Below are 24,206 nucleotides of genomic sequence, written 5' to 3' on the forward strand. Positions count from 1 at the left end.
ATGAATGGATGATTTTATTCCAGTTTTATTTTTTTCCCAGTTTTATATATAAAAACAGTGGGGCACAGAGGTCGCATAATTGTTTGACTGTAACTCAAGCTCATTTCTATGCACCACCATCCTCAATATCTTCTAAAGGGGAAAGCTATGCCTGTGCATGCTCAGCCACGTCAGACTCTTTAAGCTCCCATGGACTGTAGCCAGCCAGGCTCCTCTGTCCATGGGATTCTCCAGGCAAGAATATTGGAGTGGGTTGCCAGTTCCTCCTTCAGGGGATTTTCCTGACCCAGGGATCGAACCTGTGTGTCCTGTGTCGCTTGCACTGCCGGGGTGATTCTCTACAGCTTGAGCCATCGGGGAAGCCCCAATGGGAAGGTTGAAAGCGAAAGTGAAAGTCGCTCAGTCATGTCCGATTCTTTGTGACCCCATGGACTATACAGTCCATGGAATTCTCCTGGCCAGAATACTGGAGTGGGTAGCCGTTCCCTTCTCCAGATCTTGCCAACTCAGGGGTCTCCTGCATTGCAGGTGGATTCTTTACCAGCTGAGCCACGAGGGAAGCCCCAATGGGAAGGTTGAGGCAAGTCAATTTCTACATGAGCATGTAAGCTAACTCTCTTTATGAGTTGCTCAGTAAGAGAGTCGGGATGTTGAAAGCGAAACACACTTCAACACTTAATTTCACTCCTAACTTTTGGCCCCCCCCTCCCCTTACTCCCCCCCCTCCCCCGCCCCCGCCGACTTTAAGCACCCTTTCCGGGTGAACCTCGCCACCACGGCGTGAGACGGCTGGAATAGGAGAGGAAGGCTCTTTGCAGAAGAGCCAATGAGATGGCTGGTCTTGTGAATGGCACGTCGTTTGGCCAATGGGTTCAGTCCCTTAGGCCTCGCGAGAGGACGGGAACTCGAGGTCTGGAGCATGTGGGCTTTAGGTGTGGTCGGAACGTTGAGCCCCGGATTCTCCTGAGGCACAGCCAAGCTGCTTAGTGGAGTCCAGCGCCGGTGAGAGCACAGGACGCAGGTGTGGAAGACCAGGGAGGCAAAGGTCACTCTGCTACGGGTCAGGTGCGCTCGTACTCAAGTTCTTGGTGGTAAGCTAGGGTCCCTGTGGCCCTCTCTCCCCACCCCCGCCTTGGGAAAGCACAGAGTCTGTGAGCCCCTGGGTGGAGGCTGGGCCTGGGGTGGGGGCGGGAAGTCGTTATTTGAGGTTGGGGGTGTAGGAGGAAGGCAAGCCCTCGAAAATGTGGAACGGAGGAGGGAGGAGGCTCTTGGCAGGGCGGTGGTTGAATGCGTTGAGTGTTCCTCGGGCTTCAGTGGGCCAGACCGCTGATGGAGTCTTGGTTTGGGGAATGATGTTTTCTCCAAGTGGAAGGAGCGTAGGGGCCCTTCCCTTCTGGTTACATCCCAGTCATAGACCCCAGCCTGGAGCTCGCACCTGGAGGAGTGCAGAACGTAGGCCTCGCCTGTCCTGGGACCTGTCTGTCCTGGGTTTCTTCTGGGTTGGCCCTTAGACTCAGTCAGCTATTTGTTAACTAATCAAAGGAGAAAATCCACAGTACGGGAGGGCTTTCTGGAGGAGGTGCTTGAACCTGTAGAAGTGATGGTGGAGGTGAGAGAGGTGTGAAGAAAGAAGAGGATTCCAGAAATTCTGTAATTGGTAGGTGTCACGGTGCCTCTCAGTGTGTACCAGTTAGACTACTAATTGCTCTGGTTTCTTCCAGTGGTGGTGGGAAGGTGTGAGCCAAGAGGTCAGGCTAACTGAAAAGGAGTTTGAACAATTACAGGGGAGAACTCTAGTAGCCTTTGAGGAAGAGGCATGCCTTTCTGTTTTAGTGTAAAAAATAATAGTTTGTATAAAAAAGTTTTGCCAATCCTGAACCACTTTCATCTGTAGAATTGACTTAGAAATTGTATGTCAGCCTTTTCTTTATGTGCATGACCTGATTTCTCAGTAATTTATAGTTAAGACAGGTTTGTAAAAATTAAGAAGAGGCTTACTTGTTAATTACAGAAGCTTCTTTGGGAATTGGGGTGAGTCAGGACAGTGAAAAGGAGCCCCTGAAAGAAAGAGTCCTGGGCCTTTGCTAGGGGTCCAGTGGTTAAGTCTTTATGCTTCCACTTCAGGGGGCATAGGTTCGATTCCTAGCTGGGGAACTAAGATCCTATATGCCCCTAAAAGTGAAAGTTGCTCAGTCATGTTGGACTCTTTGTGACTCCATGGGCTATACAGTCCATGGAATTCTCCAGGCCAGAATACTGGAGTGGGTGGCAGTTCCCTTCTCCAGGGGATCTTCCCAACCCAGGGATTGAACCCAGGTCTCCCAGATTGCAGGCGGATTCTTTACCAGCTGAGCTACCAAGGAAGCCTGGCATGGCCTTTTAAAAAAAAGAGAAGTCTTGAAGTCTGTAGATAATATAAAGTGATTTTGAAGAGGCTTGGTGAGTCTGAGACTTGAGGGCCAAGAAGAGCAGCATCCCTGGTTACCTTGAGGGCAGGGGCAAGTATTAAATGTCACCTGTGAGACTAAGCAGGAATCATAGGCTCAAATGAGGAAGGGTCTATATGCTGAAGACCTCAGTTCTGATAGAGTTTGAGAAAAGAGCTCTGTTGAAAGGAATTGGATAAAGATTCAGAGAAGCATACTAAGGAATCGAGGAGATGGAATAGTTTATTATGAAAATAGACTGGAAAAAAGATTAGGTCACTGGTAGAGATGCCCCAAATAAAGCAAAACATAAATATTTATTGACAGAAAATTTTTGTGATATGTTAACTATATACTTACTTATAAAGCAAAATCATGCTCATACATAAAAAATACTTTCTTCCCCAACTGGTAGTTAACTTGCAGGACTGAGTTCTCAAAGAAGCTTTTTGGGTAGAAAATATGAGTAAAATTAAGGAGGGTTTGACCTTTAAGAGATTGCTGATTGAGAGTATTTAGAACATTCTGGGCTAAATAGAAACTTTTGAATATAATGTATTGTGAATATAATATAGGAGTATCATTGGTATGATCCAAAGTAGCTTTTTTTTCTTTTAATGCTTTGTGAGTCTGTTGTGAAGGAAAAGGAAACCCTTTGGGAATCATTTAAACTATAAAATTATGGCAGGTAATTAACAAGGACAGATTGACACTCATGTCCTCTGCAGCTTTACAATGGATCCTGTCCGACCACGCTTCAGGGGCCTGTCTCCCGTGCACCCATCTCAGTCTGTGCGGATGCCAGGCTCTTGGCCACAAGCTCCAAAGCCTTTGGACACAGCTCTGAGCAGGGCAGGACCTACAGGCAGGGGCCATGTGTTTGGAAAGCAAAAGGAGCCGAGTCCACAGAGTGGGCCAGTGCAAAAGGTAAGACCATATCTGTAAACATAGTAGCAGCATACAGCTCATCACTAGAGTAAATAATGGGTTTCAAGGTACATAGGAAACTGGGAAGCCCTATATGAAAGCAGGGGTGGTTTTTATTTCCCTCTGTAACAAGTAGTTTCATCTTCTAGGAATATATATCAAGTTCTTGAATTGCAGGTCTAGAAAAAGTGCCTAATAATGAATGTTAGATGGACTTGGGTAAATGGCTTAGTTTCCTGGCTTCTAAAAGTATAAATATGTACATACATACATGAATGACAGGTTTAGAGATACAGCCTTTAGTGTTTAGATTTTCACTCTGGGTTGGACTCTTTGGTATTAGCAGCCATTGTTGTCTCTAAGGTCATAATTGTTAAGAATAGTTCCTTTCAGAAGGCTCTGTGCCCAAATTTTAAAGAAAAAAAGGATCTGCGGCTATTGTTACTGCTGTGTATATACTTACATGGATGTGCATTCTTAATCTCCTGATTATATAGTAATTGTTAAAATGGTTTTTGTCTGTAATTAACAAACTTCAAAGAATAGAGAGTTAGATATAGGAAGAACCTAATAATGCAGTTTGACCATGTTAAGTAGTGTTGACCACTTTAGATGTAACGTTCTATAAAAAGAAACACTGATGACAGTAATCCTGTGTTTTCACTCAGATGGATTGCTTGAGTCTATCTGTGGCAACTCTGATTGGTGTTAACAGTAGTAAACTTCCAAGACTGCCACAGGAAAACAGTAACAAGTGTTGTTGAGGATTGTTTAAAAAAAAAAAAACAAAAAAAACCCCAAGACTTCTGATACCCTTAAATGACATGTTTTTGGAGAAAATTTATTAGTTGGTATGCTTGTGCCCTCTTACATTAGGTGTACAGGAAATGAACTAGAAAAGTAGTTCTGTTGCATTTGGAATACTTATATTAATTCATGAACTATCAGTTCAGTTCAGTCGCTCAGTCCTGTCCAGCTCTTTGTGACCCTGTGAACTGCAGCACGCCAGGCTTCCCTGTCCATCACGAACTGCTGGAGCTTACTCAAACTCTGTCCATCAAGTCGGTGATGCCATCCAACCATCTCTTCCTCTGTCATCCCCTTCTCCTCCTGGCTTCAGTCTTTCTCAGTGTCAGGGTCTTTTCTAATGAGTCAGTTCTTCACATCGGTTCACCAAAGTATGAACTATGCTGCTGCTGCTGCTGCTAAGTCGCTTCAGTCGTGTCCGACTCTGTGCGACCCCATAGACGGCAGGCTCCCCTGTCCCTGGGATTCTCCAGGCAAGAACACTGGAGTGGGTTGCCATTTCCTTCTCCAATGCATGAAAGTGAAAAGTGAAAGTAAAGTTGCTCAGTTGTGTCTGACTCTTAGTGACCACATGGACTGCAGCCTACCAGGCTCCTCCGCCCATGGGATTTTCTAGGCAAGAGTACTAGAGTGGGTTGCCATTGCCTTCTCTGAGTATGAACTATATTTATGCTTAGAAACCTAATCTGAAAAAAAAAAAAAAAAAAAGAAACCTAATCTGAACTATGTTTATAAAATCATGAACTATATTTATGTTTAAAAGCCTAAGATGACATAGTTATAAGTATTCTTAAAGAAAACCATAAGGATTTAAACAATTTTTATGAGGTATTTTTATCCTTTATTCTTGACATTTATAGAATTTGAAGTGGATAATTTTTATTATTTACCAAGGTTTGAAGAAAATCAACAATATTTCTGGCCTTTTAAACTGTATCTTATAATAACATTATTCTTTGACTTTCTGTAGGAGTCTGTGGGTTTAGTCTCAATGTTCCGAGGGGTGGGCCTTGAAACAGCATCCCAGACCCCTCTGAAACGGGAGATGCCTCCTTTAGGTATGTGGAGAACTAACTTGAGAAAATGTGATGTTGTGTATCATTGCTTTGTTCTTAAATTAACACACTTTATCTTCAAAAAAATTACTGTATTTTACAAAATGTTCAGCTCACAGTTACAGCTGGAATCTGACCTTTCCTTTAGGTAGAGGCATTTTAGGTCTAGGCTTACCTACCGGTATGGCATGCAAAGTCAAAGAAGAACCCCATCCCACTTTTCTGGATCCTTCATTGTTGGCAGCTGGGGATAGCAAGATGGCAGAGGCCTCCGTTGGTTGGAATAGGTGGGTAAAGTTGCCTCCTTGGGTAACTCAAATTTAGGTGAAATATCTCCAAGTCCAAAGAGAAACTCTAAAGTGGGTTATATTGTCTCACAAGGAAACAGTGCATGGTTTCATGATAAGAATGGGCATTTTCCAAAAGTAGTCAGTAACTACTGACCCAGTCAGTCTTCGGACAAGGTAAAAGCAGTTTTCCACAGTACAGTTCACCACCCCGTTTGCCCTCTTAAGAAGTCATACTGATGGTGCTAATTCTTTATCCCAGGTGGGTCAGACTTCCACCTCAATTTCTGCTATGGAAGTTGGCCCTCAGAGTCCATATTAATAGTAATTGATGAGTGAGTCTTGTTGGCATATTGGATTCAGAGAGAATCCCAATACTTGGGTCCCTTTTGCTGACACCTCCAGGGAAAGAATGAGATTTGAGCACCCATTTAGTTGGGAGCACAGATAGAAGCATGATTAAGAAAGTCCTGATTTGTCTCTTTTCGTCAGGATGCTCAGAAGAGGGAATTTGGACACATCTTTGTCACCAGTGGGAAGAGCAGCTGGTGGTTTGGGCAGAGGAATATACAAGGCTCCTGGTGCTCTCAGCCTGCCTTATCAGGATCCTGCCCAGCTCTCACCTCTGCCCCAGGCCCCACTCTACTCCCTTGATACCCCTCCACTTGGGACTGCAGAGCGCAAAAAGTAAGTCGGGGGTGCTGCCTTCCTGCTTGGGGATGATGTAGTGGAGGCCTTCTCATAGGATTGCACATTCTGTTCTTTCATAGGATTGCACACTATTCTCTCATAGGATTGCACACCCTCTCCTGTTGTGTCTAAAGTCCTCCCTTGTGGTAGGCACCACAGGGTTGGTTGTTTTGTGTTTTGCCAGTGGGGAGAATGACAGAAGGTAGACAATTCCTGATGAGGTGAAATGGGGTTAGTGCTGATAATATATATCAATCAACTCATGACTTTTCATTTCCTTCCCAGTTCATACATAGATAATTCCTTGTCATGTTGTAGATAAGGAAATTATCTGGGAAATACATTGCAGCTGTTCATTTTTCTCTATAGAACTAATTCTTATGTTCTTAGTTAGCTGGCCTAGTTATTCCAGGACAAATAGGGTGACCTTGCTGCTCTAATTAGAAATTGCAAGAATTCATCTTCTTTCTTTCAAAGCTTCTTTTGTATGTCTTGAAGGCCTGTGTACCTATAAAATACTACTTCCCCCAATCTATCTTTCCTTCTTTCTTTGCTGCTTTGTATTTTTGTGGCATGGACTATTTGTTTTTGGTATCTGTGGGTGCTTTTATTTTTTTATTTTTATTTTCTAGAGAGCTTTTTGTGAAGCAAGGATCAAAGGGAACACCTCAGTCTTTGGGATTGAACCTTATCAAAATACAGTGTCATAATGAAGCAGTTTATCAATATCATGTGACTTTCAGGTATTCAAAGCTTCCCCCCACCCTGTATTGTTTACTTCTTAGAGAACAGTAAAGAAATAGTTCAATAGGAATAACTGAATTGTTTTTCTGTATAATTCCTGATGCATTTACCACCCCCCCCACAGAACTTCAAATACTCAAATCCTTGCAATAAGTTTGACATTAACTTTTCTGTGTGTCTGTTCAGCTATATTACCAATCCAGATTTTAACTTAATAGGTGCAATTTTATGCATGAGGTTAGAAGTGGATTTTCTTTGAAGTTCATGAAACTTAGGTTCAGGGCCTTTTACTTGCGTGGTACTCAGTCGTATTGGACTCTTTGAGACCCTATGGACTGTAGGACTGTAGCCCACCAGGCTTCTCTGTCCATGGGATTTACCAGGCAAGAATACTGGTATGGTTGCCACGCTCTCCTCCAGGGGATCTTCCCAATCCAACGATCAAACCTCTGTCTCTCAGGTCTCCTGCATTGGCAGGCATATTCTTTACCAGAGGCCCTACCTGGGAAGCCCCTTTACTTGCATAGACCCCTTCATAACCTTTTAACTTATCTTGTATTTGTATTCCTTTTCCTTAATGTTATGAGGGGAAAAAATAGATTAAAAGAACAAAGGGGAGCATGGGCCATGAGAAATAGCCAGTGAATTAGCCACTTATTTTAAACGTTTGTAAGATGATTGAGAAATGAAATGCTAATTAGAGAGGATAGCCGGATTGCTTTAAATGTTTCTGTGAGGTAAGAAACCAGAGCTGAGCATGTATGACAAGAGAAGGAGCCAAGAAACTGGGTGAAATTGAACTCACAGGAGGAGAAGGTAGTAAGAGTGGGCCTGTTCTGGAACGTAAGGAACAGAGATGGGTGTTAATGTGAGGAAAGTGGACTGACAGCTGTTCCTGAAACAGAACTGGTGTGTGACTCCTCATGGATCTGTGCATTGACCAGGCTATGGAGACAACGTGGATTCTATACATTTTGAGATTGTAGTTGTGGACCTTTGAAGCTACAATGTGATGAGAATGCCAGGCCTTTGATAGAATACCGAGAGGATGACTACAGTGACTGGTCATCCTGTGGATTCCTTGACATGATAGGGCTCTAAAAAGACTAACTCAAAAGTTGTCTGGGGCATAATGCCCTGGGTATATTAATATATGATTTTTTTTGAAGAAGCGTTTTGAAATGTGATGTTAGCATGTGAGTGCTTAGTTTTGGCAATGACTACTGGATTACCACCTGAACTTTTTGTAGTTTTTATCTTTCTTCACATACTTGAACATGTTTGACCCTTTTTAGCCTTGGATTTGTTTAAACTTCGAAGTTGTAGGATAAGGTTGTGCATTACTGTAATCTAATGGGAAAATCATTGTACAAAATAGCTATTGGAATTTTTCAAAACTAAGATTTATGCCAATGAATTGATAAAAAGTTGAAATTGTTGAGTGAAAAATGGTTAGACTAAAATACTGTTTTTAAAAAAAATTTTTTTTTTAAAGTGTGTATTTCTACAGATGTTGGATCAGGGATTAGCAGACTGTGGCAGGCCTGCCGCGCAAATCTGACCCACTGCCTATTTCTGTAATAAAGTGTTGCTAGAACCTAGCCTTGCTTATTGGTTTACTTCACGTGGTTTATAAGGCTTTCGTGCTATGTTAGCAGAGATGAGTAGTTACAGAAGAGACCATATGGCCTGTAAAACCTTTCTGTAGAAGTTGTTTGGCCCTCTGGTCTAAACTCTCAAAGAATATACCCCGACATGCTAAGGCAATTATGTTTGAGTGAGGATTGTCTTTATTTTAAGTGAGTTTTGGGTAAGAGTTCTTTTTTTTTTGGTGGGAATTTTTATTTTTTTATTTGTTTAATTAATTTATTTATTTTACGTTACAATATTGTATTGGTTTTGCCAAACATTGACTTGAATCCGCCATGTGTTTCCCATCCTTTTAATAAGATAGATATATTTGAATTATTTAGAATGACCACTAGATGGAGCAGTAGTCACAAGTGACTGTCTAACAAACCTACTGCCCTACTGCAAAGTCATACTGAAGTAAAATCCTCTTTATTATTTTCTAGCCCTGACGTGGAGTGCAAAAGCATGAGGTTTGGCATGTTGAAGGACCATCAAGCTGTCACCGGAAATGTCACTGCTTTTGATGGATCCATTCTCTATCTACCTGTTAGGCTTCAGCAAGTGAGAACAAATAGGAAATGCATTTTGGGACGAAGCCAGAGTGGTGGGAAATCATTGTGTCCCTGAACATTTCAGTTGTACTTTCCTATTGTGAGAGTGAGGGCTGATTTCTCTACAATCAAGAAACTGCAAACTGAGAAACTTTTTATATATGAGTTCTTTCTAGTTCCTTCTTTCTTTAAGAGGAGTGGTTGGAAGCCTTTGACCTCAGTGACAAAGAATACTATAAGATTTCAAAATCATGAGGCTCTATTGCTAGTTCTCCATTGGGTGTCTCTTACCAAATCCTCTTGTAAATCCTGCTTGTCCTGCTGTGATTTGTCTAGTGTGGACAGCAAAGTAACAGAAAAAAATAAAACATGATTAAGATATGTTAGTGTTCTAGAACACAAGTTGGATTAGATTAGGGCTTGGTAATGGCATTTCTTTTTACATACATGTGTTTATTTGTTAGGTTCTTGAGTTAAAGAGTCAAAGGAAAACTGACAGTGCTGAGATCACCATTAAGATTCAGTTGACAAAGATCCTGGAGCCCTGTTCTGATTTGTGCATTCCCTTCTACAATGTTGTATTCCGTCGGTGAGAAATGGCTGAAGTCTTATTTTCTTTAACCTCAGTTTTTGTAACAGAGCTCTTCAGGAGCCTTGGATGGTATTAAAACTACAGTGTATATAGAGAGAGTTTGGAAATATTTAATAAATAAATGCATGACATTAAAGGCTAACTTATCTTGGATGATTGGACAGATTTGGGTATATGAAAGTAGGTCTGAGGTGGTTGGCTAGAGGGAGATGGGTTCCTTTGATTCACTCGGGAACTTTAAAAGCAAATGTTGATGGTGTATATTTAATGATGTTACATTCAACACCGTGATGGGTCTACATGAAGAGGTAGTATGTAAAAATTTTTGCTAGAATTTTTCTCAGTCCTTTGAAGGTTTGGATATAGACAGCTCATAATTTTTTATTTTTACTCTTCTGAAAACTCTCAAATTTTCATGAAACTGTTATTCCCAAACCACTTCTTTTATAAAACACAAAACCTGACTTCTACTTAGTAAGCTGAACTGCTAGGACCAAACATAACTTCCTGTGCCAGACTGATATTCACAAATTTAGAAATGGACTCTCTTGTACTATTTTTAGTTAATAGGGTAAAGTAATGTAAATTGAGCTTGGGAAGTCAACTTGATTTTTGGTTACCTAGTTAGGAGAAAAAGCTGCAATCATTTGCATATACAGTGAGATAAATGCTTTGGTAATTTTTATTTTCCTTTTGTTAGGAGTGTTCTGTACATAAATGCTATATTGTGTAAAAAGCATCAGCCTTTCTGCCCTTTTAGGCTTCCAAAGGAAAATGTAGCTAAGAACACTTGAACTTATTTATTTTTAAATCTTCTACTAGAAAACTCATTCTTTGCTCTTTATTTCAGGGTAATGAAACTTTTAGATATGAAACTTGTGGGAAGAAACTTCTATGACCCTACAAGTGCTATGGTACTGCAGCAGCACAGGTTGGTGGTGGTTTCTTTTTCCTTCAAAACGTTTTGAACGTTCTACAAAGAAAATTTTCATTGTAATCACTGTATCAGTTTTTTATGATAGCAGGTACAATTTGTGAGTTAATTAAGTGTTGTATTAAGTTCATAGTGATGCTGACTTCATTTGTTTCCTATTGCTTTCTCATTGTTATTGGGGAGGGGCAGTATCTGCCCAAAGTATTGCCTCAAATGGGGGCATGGAAATATCTGTGGTTCTTTTAGCATCCCAGGGTAAAGGCCATCTATGTCTTCAGATTGCAGATCTGGCCGGGCTATGCAGCTAGCATCCGGAGGACAGATGGAGGTCTTTTCCTGCTAGCGGATGTCTCCCATAAGGTCATTCGGAATGATTCTGTGCTGGATATCATGTGAGTGAAGTTCAGTAGTAGCTGCTAATAAATACACATTTAGCCAGTTGTTCTTTTTGGGTTTTAAATTGTAGAACGGATTAAAGATATTGAATGGATGTTCTCTTTCCTTGAGTCCTACCAAGATAGACATCTGAATAGAGACCTGCTGTGCTTAGACTGAGGAGGAATGTATCTGAGTCTCTGGTTGAGAAGACTTGGTGTAATATACACACACCCTGAGTTTTTGTTTAAAAGTATTACTCTAGTAAATATTTACTGTAGTAAATACAGATGTGTACAATTTATAATGGCTATGTGAAATCCTACCTTATACATATATCTGTGTGCATCTATAATTGTTTTTTAATTTGGGTACCTAGAAGTGGAATTACTTAATGGAAAGGCCAAACACTTTAGACTTGAACTATTTACTATAATATATTTAAATACATATTGATTGATTAGCCTCTAGAAAACTTACATTATTTTCTCACCAGCTATGTATAACTGCTAGGCTTATCAGGCTCATGAATCTTTGCTTATTGGATAAATTCATTCATTCCATCAACATGGATTTATAGAGCTCCAGTTTGTGCCAGAGTTTTGGGACTTTGCAAAGTCCCAAGCAAAACAGAGATCCCTCTTCTTACGGAGTTTGCATTGTAGTCAGGTGAGATAAATAGTAAATAAAAAACATGATAAGTAAATTGTGTAGTGTACTAGAAATGATGCAAGCTGCGGAAGAAAAAATAGGTATAGGAACACAGGTTAGGAGAGATCAGGAGTCTGTGGGATGAGGTACATTGGGATGGAGAGCTGTCATTTTAAGTGGCATGTCAAGCTCAATTGAACCAACAGTTGGAACAGGTGAGGGAGTTAACCAGGTGAACATACAGGCTAAGGGCATTCTTGTTAGAGGGACAACTGAGGTACAGACCTAAGTTAGAAGTATGCCTGGCTCTTCGAGAAGCAACAGAGAAACCAGGTTGGCTATAACCGAGCGAGTGAGGTGAGAGCAGTGGGAAGATGGAGTAGATGGAGGGACTGAGGATGTAGAGCTTGGTAAGTCTGTTGTGATTTTCATTTTACTGTGGGCGAAACATAGGGCTTATAGCCAGGAGTGGCACGGTGTGACTTGAGTTGTGAAAGGATCCCTCTCTGTACTGCTTGGCGAATAGGCTTGGTGGGATGGGGTCAAAGTGGGGAACTAGCCAGAAAGCTCCTGTCCTAATCAGTGGGGAGGTGGGCATGGCAGCATGGTGGCAGCAAGCAGTGGCTGGCCCCTGGATAGGATCTGAAAGCGGCGCCCAGGCCATTTCCCAGCGGGATGTGAGCTGTGAGAGCAAGGGAGACGATGACTTGGATTTTCTTGAATGAATTTGTAATGGTTTATTCTGTCTCTTCTAGACTCTATCTTCATGGTGGGAACCATATTTCTTGTTCTCACATGGTACACCCAGACTGAGTTTATTCCTAGCCTGTAGTAAGTGTTAGGAATGTTTGTTAAATAAAAATAGATGTCTTTGAATTCACTGTTTTTCTTTATGGTTTCTGTCTTTGTTTCTCTGCTTAGAAAGGTCTGAAAAAGTGAAAGTATTAGTTGCTAAGTCATGTCCGACTCCTTGTAACCGCCTAGGCTGTAGCCTACCAGGCTCTTCTGTCCATGGAATTCTCCAGGCAAGAATACTGGAGTGATTGCCATTCCCTTCTCCAGGGGATCTTCCTGACCCAGGGATGGAACCCAGGTCTTCTACTTGCTCTATTTTTATTTCCAGTGTTTTAAACCTTCTGGAACTTATCTTGGTATGATGTTAGGATTATCACAGTTGTTTTGGTACTGTTACACGATATACTGAAAAACATTTTGTATTTTAAGTATTTCTATTGATGAATCAACTATCAGTGTTACTTTTTTTTATCTTTAGTTTTCAGCAGTTTCGCTATGGAGGTATACCTCATTTATTGTGCAATACATTATAGTGTTCTACAAAATGAAAGTTTTGTGGCAGTCCATCAAAAAGTATGGGCACTATGATTATATTTGTTATGATGATCTTTAGTGTTACTGTTACAGAAAGAGTACAACTTGCTGAAGGCTCAGATGATGGTTAGCATTTTTTAGCAATAGTCTTTTTTAATTAAGATGTGTCACATTTTTAGACATAATGCTATTGCATACTTAATAGACTATACTATAGTATAAACTCAAATTTATTATGCACTGTACTGTGCTCACTCAGTCATGTCTAACTTACTGCTACCCCTTAACTGGAGCCTGCCAGGCTCCTCTCCGTGGGATTTCTCAGGCAAGAATACTGGAATGGGTTGCCATTCACTTCTCCAGGGGACCTTCCCTACCAGGGATTGAGCCTTCATATCCTTCATTGGCAGGCGGGTTCTTTACCACAGAGCCACCTGGGAAGCGCTTTATATGCATTGAGCTGTGCTGTGCTTAGTTGCTCATTCGTGTCTGACTCTTTGCAACCCCATGGACTATCGCCTCCAGGCTCCTCTGTCCATGGGGATTCTCCAGGCAAGAATACTGGAGTGGGTTGCCATTTCTTCCTCCAGGGAATCTTCCCAATGCAGGGATCGAACGCAGGTTTCCCACATTGCAAGTGGCTTCTTTACCACCTGAGCCACTAGGGAAACCTTATATGCACTAGGCAGCCAAAAATTTTGTGTGACTTGCTTTATCGTAGCCATCTTGAAGTTAATCGCAGTGTCTCCAAGGAATACCTGTAATGTGTCCAGATGTGGTTTCCCAGTATTTCTACTGCTTAGCCCTCACCTGGAGTGTGGGCTGGATTTATTGACCACCTCCTTTTTTTTTTTGCAATGCTGGATCTTGGTTGTGGTGTGTGAGCTCTTCACGGCGTTGCCTGGGCTTTCTCTAGTTGTGCAGGAGTGTCTCTGGTTGCAGCGCAGGGGCTATTTGTTGTAGTGTGCGGGCTTCTCTTCTTGTGGCCTGTAGACTTAGCTTCTCGACATGTGGGATCTTAGTTCCCTGAACAGGGATTGAGCCTGTGTCCTGTGCATTGAAAAGTGGATTCTCTACCACTGGACCACCAGGGAAGTCCCTGACTTATTTCTAATGAATGAAAAGTGGCAACAAACAGCCCAATCAAAAAAATGGGCAGAAGACCTAAATAGACATTTCTCCAAAGAAGGCATACAGATGGCCAACAGATACAAGAAAAGATGCTGAGAATCACTAATCATTAGAGAAATGCAATCAGAACTGCAATGAAATATCGCCTCACTCTGGTCAGTGATCATCATCAAGAATTCTACAAATAATAAATGCTGGAAATGGTGTGGAGCAAAAGGCACCCTCCTGTACATTGTTGGTGGGATTTAGTGTCGCCACAGTGGAGAGTATGGAGGTTCCTTAAAAAACTAAAAATGGAGCTATCATATGATCCAGCAGTTCCATTCCTGGGCATACATCAAGAGAAAACTCTTTAATTTGAAACAACACATCTACTCCAATGTTCACAGCAGCACTGTTGACAGTAGACAACACATGGAAACAACTTAGATATCCTTTGACAGATAAATGGATAAAGATGATACAGTATATATATGTATACAGTGGAGCGTTCAGTTCAGTTCAGTCGCTCAGTCGTGTCCGACTCCTTGCGACCCCATGAATCGCAGCACGCCAGGCCTCCTGTCCATCACAAACTCCCGGAGTTCACTCAGACTCATGTCCATCGAGTCAGTGATGCCATCCAGCCATCTCATCCTCGGTCGCCCCTTCTCCTCCTGCCCCCAATCCCTCGCAGCATCAGAGTCTTTTCCAATGAGTCAGCTCTTCCCGTGAGGTGGCCAGAGTACTAGAGTTTCAGCTTTAGCATCATTCCTTCCAAGGAAATCCCAGGGTTGATCTCCTTTAGGATGGACTGGTTGGATCTCCTTGCAGTCCAAGGGACTCTCAAGAGTCTTCTCCAACACCACAGTTCAAAAGCATCAATTCTTCGGCGCTCAGCCTTCTTCACAGTCCAACTCTCACATCCATACATGACCACAGGAAAAACCATAGCCTTGACTAGACAGACCTTAGTCGGCAAAGTAATGTCTCTGCTTTTGAATATGCTATCTAGGTTGGTCGTTTCTCATCCATAAAAAAGAATGAAATAATGCCACTTGCAATGATATGGATGGACCTTGAGATTATCATATTAAATGGAGTAAGTTAGAGAAAGACAAATACATGGTGTGACTTACACGTGAAATATTAAAAAAAAAAGTTACAAATGAACTTACTTACAAACCGGAAATAGATTCATAGACATAGAAAACAAACTTACAGTAACCAAAGTGGAAAAGGGGGAAGGATAAATTAGGAGTTTAAAATTAACATATACATAATACTATTTACAAAATAAACAACAAAGATCTTCTGTATATCACAGGGAACTATATTCAATGTCTTATAATAATTTGTAATAGAAAAGAATCTGAAAAAGAGTACATATATATGTATAATTGAATCACTTTGCTATATACCTGAAACGAACACAACATTGTAAATCAACTGTACTTCAATGAAAAAAGAGAATGTGGCAGAAGGGATCAGATAGAATATCACTTTTAAAAAATTGAGATGTAGTTGACATATAATGTGTTTTAATTTCAAATGTACTGCATAATGATATATGTAAATATTGTGAAATGGTCACCACAGTAAGTCACTGAGTCTCGTTAGCATCTGTTACCAGACAGTTGCAAGTTTTTTTCTTGTGGTGAAAACTTCTTAAGATTTGAAAGCAGCTTTAAAATACACAGTGTACTATTATTAACTATAGTCTCCATGTTGTATATTACATTCCTAGAATATATTTATTTTATAACTGGGAATTTGTATCTTTTGCCTGTCTTCACCCATTTCATCTATTTCCTGTCCCCTGCCTCTGGCAACCACCAGCCTGTTCTCTGTATGGATGAATTGAAGGTTTGGTTCCTTCCTCCCTCCCTCCCTCCTTTCCTTCCATTTCATACATACATGAAATCATATAATATTTGTCTTTCTTTGTCTGATTTATTTCTCTTAGTGTCATACCCTCAAGGTCCATCCATGTTGTCCCAAATAGCAGGATTTCCTTCTTTATAGCTGAATAATACTGCATTGTATGTTCACGTGTGTGTGTTTAAATAATATGGTTTCTTTTTCCATTCATCTGTTCGTGGACACTTAGGATGCTTCCACATCTTGGCTTTTGTAAATAATACTGCAGCAAACATGGGAGTGCATGTATCTTTTTTGAGTTGGTGTTTTTATCTCCTTCAGATAAATACCCAGAAGTGGAATTGCTGAATCGTATGGTGATTCTATTTATAGTTTTTTGAGGAACCTCCATACTGTTTTTCAGTGGCTGCACTAATTCACATTGCCTCCCAAGTGTATAAGGGTTCCCTTTTCACCACATCCTCACCAATACTTACTTCTCATATTTTTGATAATAGCCATTCTAACAGATGTGAAGTGATCTCATTGTGGTTTTGATTTGCATTTTCTTGATGAGTAATCGTGTGAGCACCTTTTCATGTACTGTTGACCATTTGTATGCTTTCTTTGGAAAAATAGCTCCTCAAATCCTTTGCCCATTCTTTAATTATATTGTTTTCTTTTTTGTTGTTGTTGAGTTGTATGAGTTTATTACATATTTTGGATATTAACCCCATATCAGGTATGTGACCTGCAAATATTCTCTCGCATTCTATAAGCTGTCTTTTCATTTTGTTGATGGTTTCCTTTGCTGTGCAGAAGCTTTTTGGTTTGTTGTAGTCCCACTTGTTAATTTTGCCTTTGCTGCCTTTGCTTTTGATGTCAATGGATGTCACTTCTGAGGTGAAATATAAAAAGACTATGGCATCTGTCTTGGGTACTCTCTCTTGCTGTCTTGGGTCACTTACCCTGGGGAAACCAGCTGTCAGGTTGTGGAGCAGCCCAGCGAAGTGAACTCAGAATCAGAGCCTTCTTTGGTTGAGCTTTGAGATGTCTGTAGCCCTGGTTGACACCTTGCTTGCAGCCTTGTGAAATACCCTGAACCAGAGACACTCAGCTAAGCCACACCCAAATTACTGACCCTATGAAACCATGAGGTAATAAATACATGTGATCCTTTTTAACAGATTTATTAAGACATGATTCATACAACATTCAGTACCTGTTTTAGCTGTGGCTTAATAAGTCACATAGTTGTACATCCATCAGTACAATCAACTGTAGAACATTTTCATGGCCTCAGAAAGAAATCCTGCACCTCTTAGCTGTCACTTCTCAATTCCTTCATCTTCCCCCAGACCTCGGCAACCACTAATATACTTTGTATATCTATAGATTGACCTATTCTTGACATTTTATATAAATAGGTTCATGTAATATATGTGCAATAATTTTTGACTTGGCATGTTTTTAAGGTTCATCCATGTTGTGATATGTATTGGTACTTCATTCCTTTGCAGTGGCTGAATAATATTCCATTGAATGGATATATATCTTATTTTGTTTTATACATTCGTTTAGAGACAGACATTAGTTTTCGCTAGAGAACTATTGCAGATAACACTGCTATGAACATTCAGGCACAAGTGTTTCCTGTGGACTTATGTTCTAATTTCTTTTCTGTAAATACCCGTGAGTGGAACTGCTGGATCATATGTTAATTTTATGTTTCACCATTTGAGGAACTACTAGACTATTTTCCAAAAGTGACTACCATTTTACATTCTCATCAGCAGTGTGTGAGGGTTGTGATTTGTCCGTATCCTCACCAACATGTATTATCTGTGTTTATGATTCTCATCATTCAAGTGGTTGGAAATGGTGTAGTTTTGATTTGCATTTCACTGATGATTAATGATATAGAAAATCTGTTTCTGTGCTTATTGGCCATATGTATATCTTCTTTGAAGAAATGTCTATTCAGATACTTTGCCTGCTTTTTAAATGGAATCATTTGTCTTTTTACTATTAAGTTGCAAGATTTCTTCATATATTCAAGGTGCAAGTCTGTCAGATCCATGATTTGGAAATTTTTTCTTATTCTGTAGGTTTTCTTTACTTTCTTGAAGTACAAAAGTCTTTGAAGCACAAAAGTTTTCAATTTCATGAAGTCCAGTTTATCTATTTTTCCTTTTGCTGCTTCTGTTCCTGTATCAAGTCCATTGCAAAAATCTGAGGTCATATAGATTTACCCCTCTGTTTTCTTCGAATAGTTTTATAGTTTTAGCTCTTACATTTAGGTTTTGAATAAAATTTTCAGTATGGTATGAGGTAGGTGTCCAACTTCATTCTTTTGCATGAAGATATCCAGTTATTTCAGTACCATTTATTTAAAAAACTGATCTTTCCTCCATTGAATGTTCTTGGCATGCTTGTTTAAAATCAGTTCCACACATGGATTTATTTCTGGACTCTCAGTTCTGTACCATTGGTCTATGACTGTCTTTAATTCAGTGCCACACTGTCTTATTACTGTAACTTTGTGTTAAGTCTTGAAATTGGGAAATGTGAGTCTTTTAACCTTGTTCTTTTTTAAGATTTCTTGTGATAGTTCTGGATCTCCTGCACTTCATATGAATTTTAGAATCAGCTTGTCAAATTCTACCAGTATATCAACTGGGATTCTGATAGGGATATGTTGAATCAGATTGATTTGAAGAGTATTACCATCTGAACAATATTGTCTTCGGATCTAGGAACACAAGAGCTTTTCCACTTAGTTAGATCTTTAATTTCTTTCAACAGTGTTTTGTAGTTTTCAGAGTGTAATCAGTTCAGTTGCTCAGTCATGTCCAACTCTTTGCGACCCCATGAACTGCAGCACTCCAGGCCTCCCTGTCCATCACCAACTCCTGGAGTTTACCCAAACTCATGTCCATTGAGTCGCTGATGCCATCCAACCATCTCATCCTCTGTCATCCCCTTCTCCTCCTGCCTTCAATCTTTGCCAACATCAGGGTCTTTTCAAATGAGTCAGCTCTTCGCATCAGGTGGCCAAAGTATTGGAGTTTCAGCTTTAGCATCAGTCCTTCCAATGAACACCCAGGACTAGTCTCCTTTAGGGTGGACTGGTTGGATCTCCTTGCAGTCCAAGGGACTCTCAAGAGTCTTCTCCAACACCACAGTTCAAAAGCATCAATTCTTCAGTGCTCAGCTTTCTTTATTTTCCAACTCTCACATCCATACATGACCACTGGAAAAACTATAGCCTTGACTAGATGGACCTTTGTTGGCAAAGTAACGTCTCTGCTTTTTAATATGCTGTCTAGGTTGGTCATAACTTTCCTTCCAAAGAGTAAGTATCTTTTAATTTCATGGTTGCAATCACTATCTGCAATATGCTGTCTAGGTTGGTCATAACTTTCCTTCCCAGGAGTGATCATCTTCTAATTTCCTGGCTGCAGTCACCATCTGCAGTGATTTTAAGTGTATTTTGCAGTGATTTTGAGTGTAAGTATTTTGAGTGATTTTGCAGTGATTCAGAGTGTAAGTTTCACATTTATTCCTAAGTACAGATATTTTAGTCTTTTTAATGATTTTATAAATTGAAGTTTTAAATTGCAGTTTTGGATTGTTCTTTGTAAGTATATAGAGGCACAGTTGATTTTTGTATACTGATCCTGTATCCTACAGCCCCTTTGAACTCATTTACCCTATTAATTTTCTTTACATGTATCTCAAAGTCTTCTATATAAGAGACCATATAATGTGAAAATAGAGATATTTTTACTTCTTCCTTTCCAATATGGATGTCTTTTATTTTTTTTCTTGCTCAATTGCCCTGCCAGGACCTCTAGTACAATGCTGAATAAAAGTGGTAAGAGTGGATATCTTTTCCTGTTCTGATTTTAGGGGGGAAAACATCCAATCTTTTACCATTAAGTACAGTGTTAATTACGGGTTTTGAAGATGCCCTTTGTCATGTTGAGCAAGTTCCCTTTTATTCTTAGTTTGCTGAACATTTTTTATCATGAAAGGCTATTGGATTTTGTTGACTGCTTTTCGTAGAGATGATCACTTTAAAAATTCTGATTTTTAAATTTATTTTTGGATGTTAAATTGACTGTACATTGCTGGAATCTACTTGGTCATATCGTGTAATTCTTTTCTTATGTTGCTGGATTTAGTTTCCTTGTAGTTTGTCAGGAATTTTTGTGTCTGTATTCATAAGAGATAGTGATCTGTACTTTTCTTGTGATGCCTTTGGTTTTGTTACTGAGTAGTATTGACCTTATAGAAAGAAATGGGAAGTATTCTCTCCCTGTTCTGTTTTTTTTTTTTTTTGGAAGAGTTGTAAAGGATAAGCATTGAGTTTTCTTTGAATGCTTCATAGAAATTTAACAGTGGAGCCATCTGGGCTTGAATTTTTCTTTGTGTTCAGTTTTTAAATTACTAATTTGTTGTATTGTTAGAGGTTTCTTCACGTTTTTATTTTATTCCTGGGTTAGTTTGTGGCTTTCTAGAAATTTATCCATTTCATTTAAGGGGATCTAATTTGTTGACATACTGCTAATAAGTGTTCTCTTATAATCCTTTTTGCTTCTGTGAGGCCAGTAGTGAAGTCCCCTGTTTTATTCCTGATTTTAGCAGTCTGGTCTCTTTGTTTTCATAGGTGGTCTAGCTAAAGGATTATCAATGTTGTTGTTGTTGATGTCCCTATTTCATTACTTTTCACTCCTATATTTATTATTTCCTTCCTTCTGCTTACTTTATTTCTAAATTAAAAAAAAAACTTGCTGGTTTATTATAAACCGTGCAAACTTAGAAATAATCGAATGGAAGAGCAGTTTGGGGCAGTAGAGGATAGGGCACACTCTCCAGGCATACCCACCCTCCCAGCATGTCCATTTCATCAAACCTGGGTCTCCTGCGGGCAGTCTTGTGCATTGCAGGCAGATTCTTTACCAACTGAACCACCAAGGAAGCCCCTACCAGTCTAGAACCTCCCTCAAACCTATCCGAGGTTTTTATGGAGGTTCCATTATGTAGGCATTATTGATTAGATTGTTTGTCTTTGGCGGTCAAGTTCAATCTGCAGCCCCTCTCTCCTTCCCAGAAATGGAAGGGTGGGGCTGAAAGTTCCAACCCTCTAGATATGCCTTGGACTTTCTTGGGATCAGCCCCAATCCTGAAACTACTCATGGGCTCTCTGTCCCTTGTCATCTAATTTTCAGCTTGTTTCAGGTTTAACTTGCTCTTGTTTTTCCATTGTCTCAAGGTAGAAGAGTTATTTGAGATATTTCTTCTTTTTAATACAGGCATTTATAGCTATAAATTCCCTTCTAAATATTGCTTTAGCTATATCCCATAAGTTTGATTATGTTGTGTTTTCATTTTCATCGAACTCAAAGTATTTTCTGATTTCCCTTGTAATGTCTTGTATGACCCATTGATTATCTAGGATAATATGTTCTTTAATTTCCATGTTTTGTGTATTTCCCAAATTTCTTTCTGTCATTTATTTCTAATTTCATTCTCTGGTGGCTAGAGGACTTATGTATTTTTATCCTTTTATATTTATTGAGGTTTGTTTTATAAGTTAGCTTATGATCTATACTGGAGAATGTCACATGTGCACTTTGGGCATTTTTTTTTTAATTTTTTTATTTTTTCTGATGCATGGGCATTTTAACTTTAACTCAAAAAATTTTTTCCCCTGTTTACCAAGGAAACGGCAAGATTAGGATAGTCGTGTGTCTTTTATATCAAAAGCAGGGAGACATTGAGACTTTGACATTAGCAAACCCATGACAAACAAGAAAAAGAAGCACTAAGGTCATTGAAGGATGTGTGTTTGTGAACCGTATCTCAGGTTCCAACTGCAGATAGGAAGGGGCCATGAGATCAGTGACCCAACTATCATTGACCCTGGAATTTGAACTAAACAAACAAAGTGACCTTCTTTTACAAATTGACAAGACAAGGAATGGCTTCATGACTTTTGAGAAATTGCTTTTTTACAAATTGGTCACTGATCTAGTGGGCCTCCAGCCATAATGTTCAGGTGTAGATCGGCTTGGTTTCAAGATTTATCTGGCTTATGCCTCTGTCCATTTATTATAGAACACTCCCTCGTACATTGAACAGAGACACGGAAGTCCAAGAGAAAACAAAAACAAATGAAAGAAGACTATGTATATTGACACGTAATAGCAAAAGCAAAATAAGCAAGTGAAAAATAGTCAACTTAATATCAAAAATATATTCAAATAGTATATCTTCAAAACAGAAAGCCTAAAGACCTTGTACAAAGACCTCAATCTAATTATATACCAGATAATGCATTTGTAAACTGAAAGGCCGATGTTATTAAAGCAGTTGGAGTCTAATGAAACTAGTCAGACTTCAGCTGGTTTTGGGATTTCCTGTCTTGGCAGCAGACCTGAAGGATAAGTGGAGTTAAGCATGGGGGGCCGAGTGAGTGCATCTGTTGGTTTGAGACTGCCTGGAATGCTGGCTGGGAAGAGTTTTCACAGTTATTTTGGTGAGACTTCCAGAATTGTCAAAGGATGATGAGATCCTGGTGAGACTTCCAGAATTGTCAAAGGATGATGAGATCAGTCAAAGCTGATTGTATCTCATATAGAGTACTGTATTTGAGAAGCATGTAGTTTAGGACTGCAGACTTGCAGCTGACCAAGTAGGTCAACATTGTCTGTAAAAGCACTGTTGCTCAGGTGAGAGTTTTGTTGATTGATTGAATCAACTCAATTTTAAAAAAAGAAAAGAAAAATATGGATAGAATAATTTCCTAGCCATTTAAATAATTAAATTCTTATGGGATGCTTATTGGACTGTCATTCCTTCATTTCCCCGGTGGCTCAGACAGTAAAGTGTCTGCCTACAATCTCTGGGTTGGGACGATCTCCTGGAGAAGGAAGTGGCAACCCACTCCAGTATTCTTGCCTGGAAAATCCCATGGACAAAGGAGCCTGGTAGGCTACTGTCCATGGGGTCACAAAGAGTTGGACACAACTGAGCAACTTCACTTCACTTCACTCCCTCATTTCCAGAAACGGGGGTGACAGTGGTTGGGTTGGCTTGCAAAAGTGTGTTTTCTGAAGTGAGTTGATACAATTAAGCAGGTTTAAAATTGGTTCTTACGATTACTTGTTGAAGAGGGCATGGCAGCCCACTCCAGTATTCTTTCGTGGAGAATCCCATGGACAGAGGAGCCTGGCAAACTACAGTCCATGGGGTTGCAAAGAGTCAGACACAACTGAGGGACTAAGCACAGCAAATGACTACTTGTTACCATGACTACAGAACAATCCATTGTTTCTGAAGTTACTGGAGATATTTTTAATTCCCAAGAGTATAAGACTGGCTATGTTTTCATCCAGTTGTATTGTTTAATTTTTTACATAATTTTAAATTCATAAAGAATTTAATTATTTAAATGATTAGGAAATTATTCTATCCATATTTTTCTTTTCTTTTTTAAAAATTGAAGTATAGTTGATTTACAGTAGTTTCAGGTATATAGCGTAGTGATTCTTTTTTTGCACTTATTAACATATCCTATTATAAGTTATCACAAGATATTAGATATAATTCCCTATGCTATACCTTAAATCCTTGTTGCTTACCTATTATCTGTATAGTTGTTTGTATCTGTTGACCTCATACTCCTAATTTGTCCCTCTCCCTCTCTCTCCCCTTTGGTAATCGAAAGTTTGTTTTCCATGTCTGTGAGTTTGTTTCTGTTTTGTATATGGATTCCTTTGTATATTTTTTTAGATTCCACATATAATTGATATTATATAATATTTGTCTTTCTCTGTCTGATTTAGTTCAGTAACTGTAATATTCTGTAGGTACATCCATGTTGCTGCAGCTGTCAATACTTCATTATTTTTTAATGGTTGAATATTTTTTCATTGTGTATATATACACTGTATCTTCTTAAACTAATCATCTGTTGATGAGAATTTGGGTTGATTCCAAGTCCTGACTGTTGTCAATAGTGCTGCTATGAACAGTGGGGTACATGTATCTTTTTGAATTACAGTGTTTGTTTTTTTCTTGATATATACCCAGGAGTGGAATTGCCAGATCATATGGTAGCTCTGTTTTTAGTATTTTAAGGAGCCTCCATACTGTTTTGCGTAGTGGAGAACCACTTTACATTCCTTTTAGCAATGTAGAGGAGGGTGTCTTTTTCTTCACATTTGTA

At 39.6% G+C, this 24,206-nt stretch overlaps 1 protein-coding gene across 2 annotated transcripts in view; it reads left to right on the forward strand.

Moving 5' to 3' along the window:
- The first annotated feature begins 3,161 nt into the window (after positions 1-3,161).
- PIWIL2 (piwi like RNA-mediated gene silencing 2) overlaps positions 3,162-24,206 on the forward strand; it is a 64,298-nt gene continuing 43,253 nt past the window's right edge. For both annotated transcript variants that reach the window (XM_040242769.1, XM_040242777.1), the window contains exons 1-9: positions 3,162-3,353; positions 5,131-5,218; positions 5,364-5,502; positions 5,995-6,189; positions 6,825-6,935; positions 9,012-9,129; positions 9,584-9,708; positions 10,562-10,642; positions 10,924-11,037. In XM_040242769.1, coding sequence (XP_040098703.1) covers positions 3,162-3,353; positions 5,131-5,218; positions 5,364-5,502; positions 5,995-6,189; positions 6,825-6,935; positions 9,012-9,129; positions 9,584-9,708; positions 10,562-10,642; positions 10,924-11,037 — 1,163 coding nt within the window. The remainder of the gene's footprint in view (positions 3,354-5,130; positions 5,219-5,363; positions 5,503-5,994; positions 6,190-6,824; positions 6,936-9,011; positions 9,130-9,583; positions 9,709-10,561; positions 10,643-10,923; positions 11,038-24,206) is intronic.

The sequence above is a fragment of the Oryx dammah genome, unplaced genomic scaffold (genome assembly GCF_014754425.2).
Source record: "Oryx dammah isolate SB20612 unplaced genomic scaffold, SCBI_Odam_1.1 HiC_scaffold_1, whole genome shotgun sequence".
In the NCBI taxonomy this organism is placed as follows: domain Eukaryota; kingdom Metazoa; phylum Chordata; class Mammalia; order Artiodactyla; family Bovidae; genus Oryx; species Oryx dammah.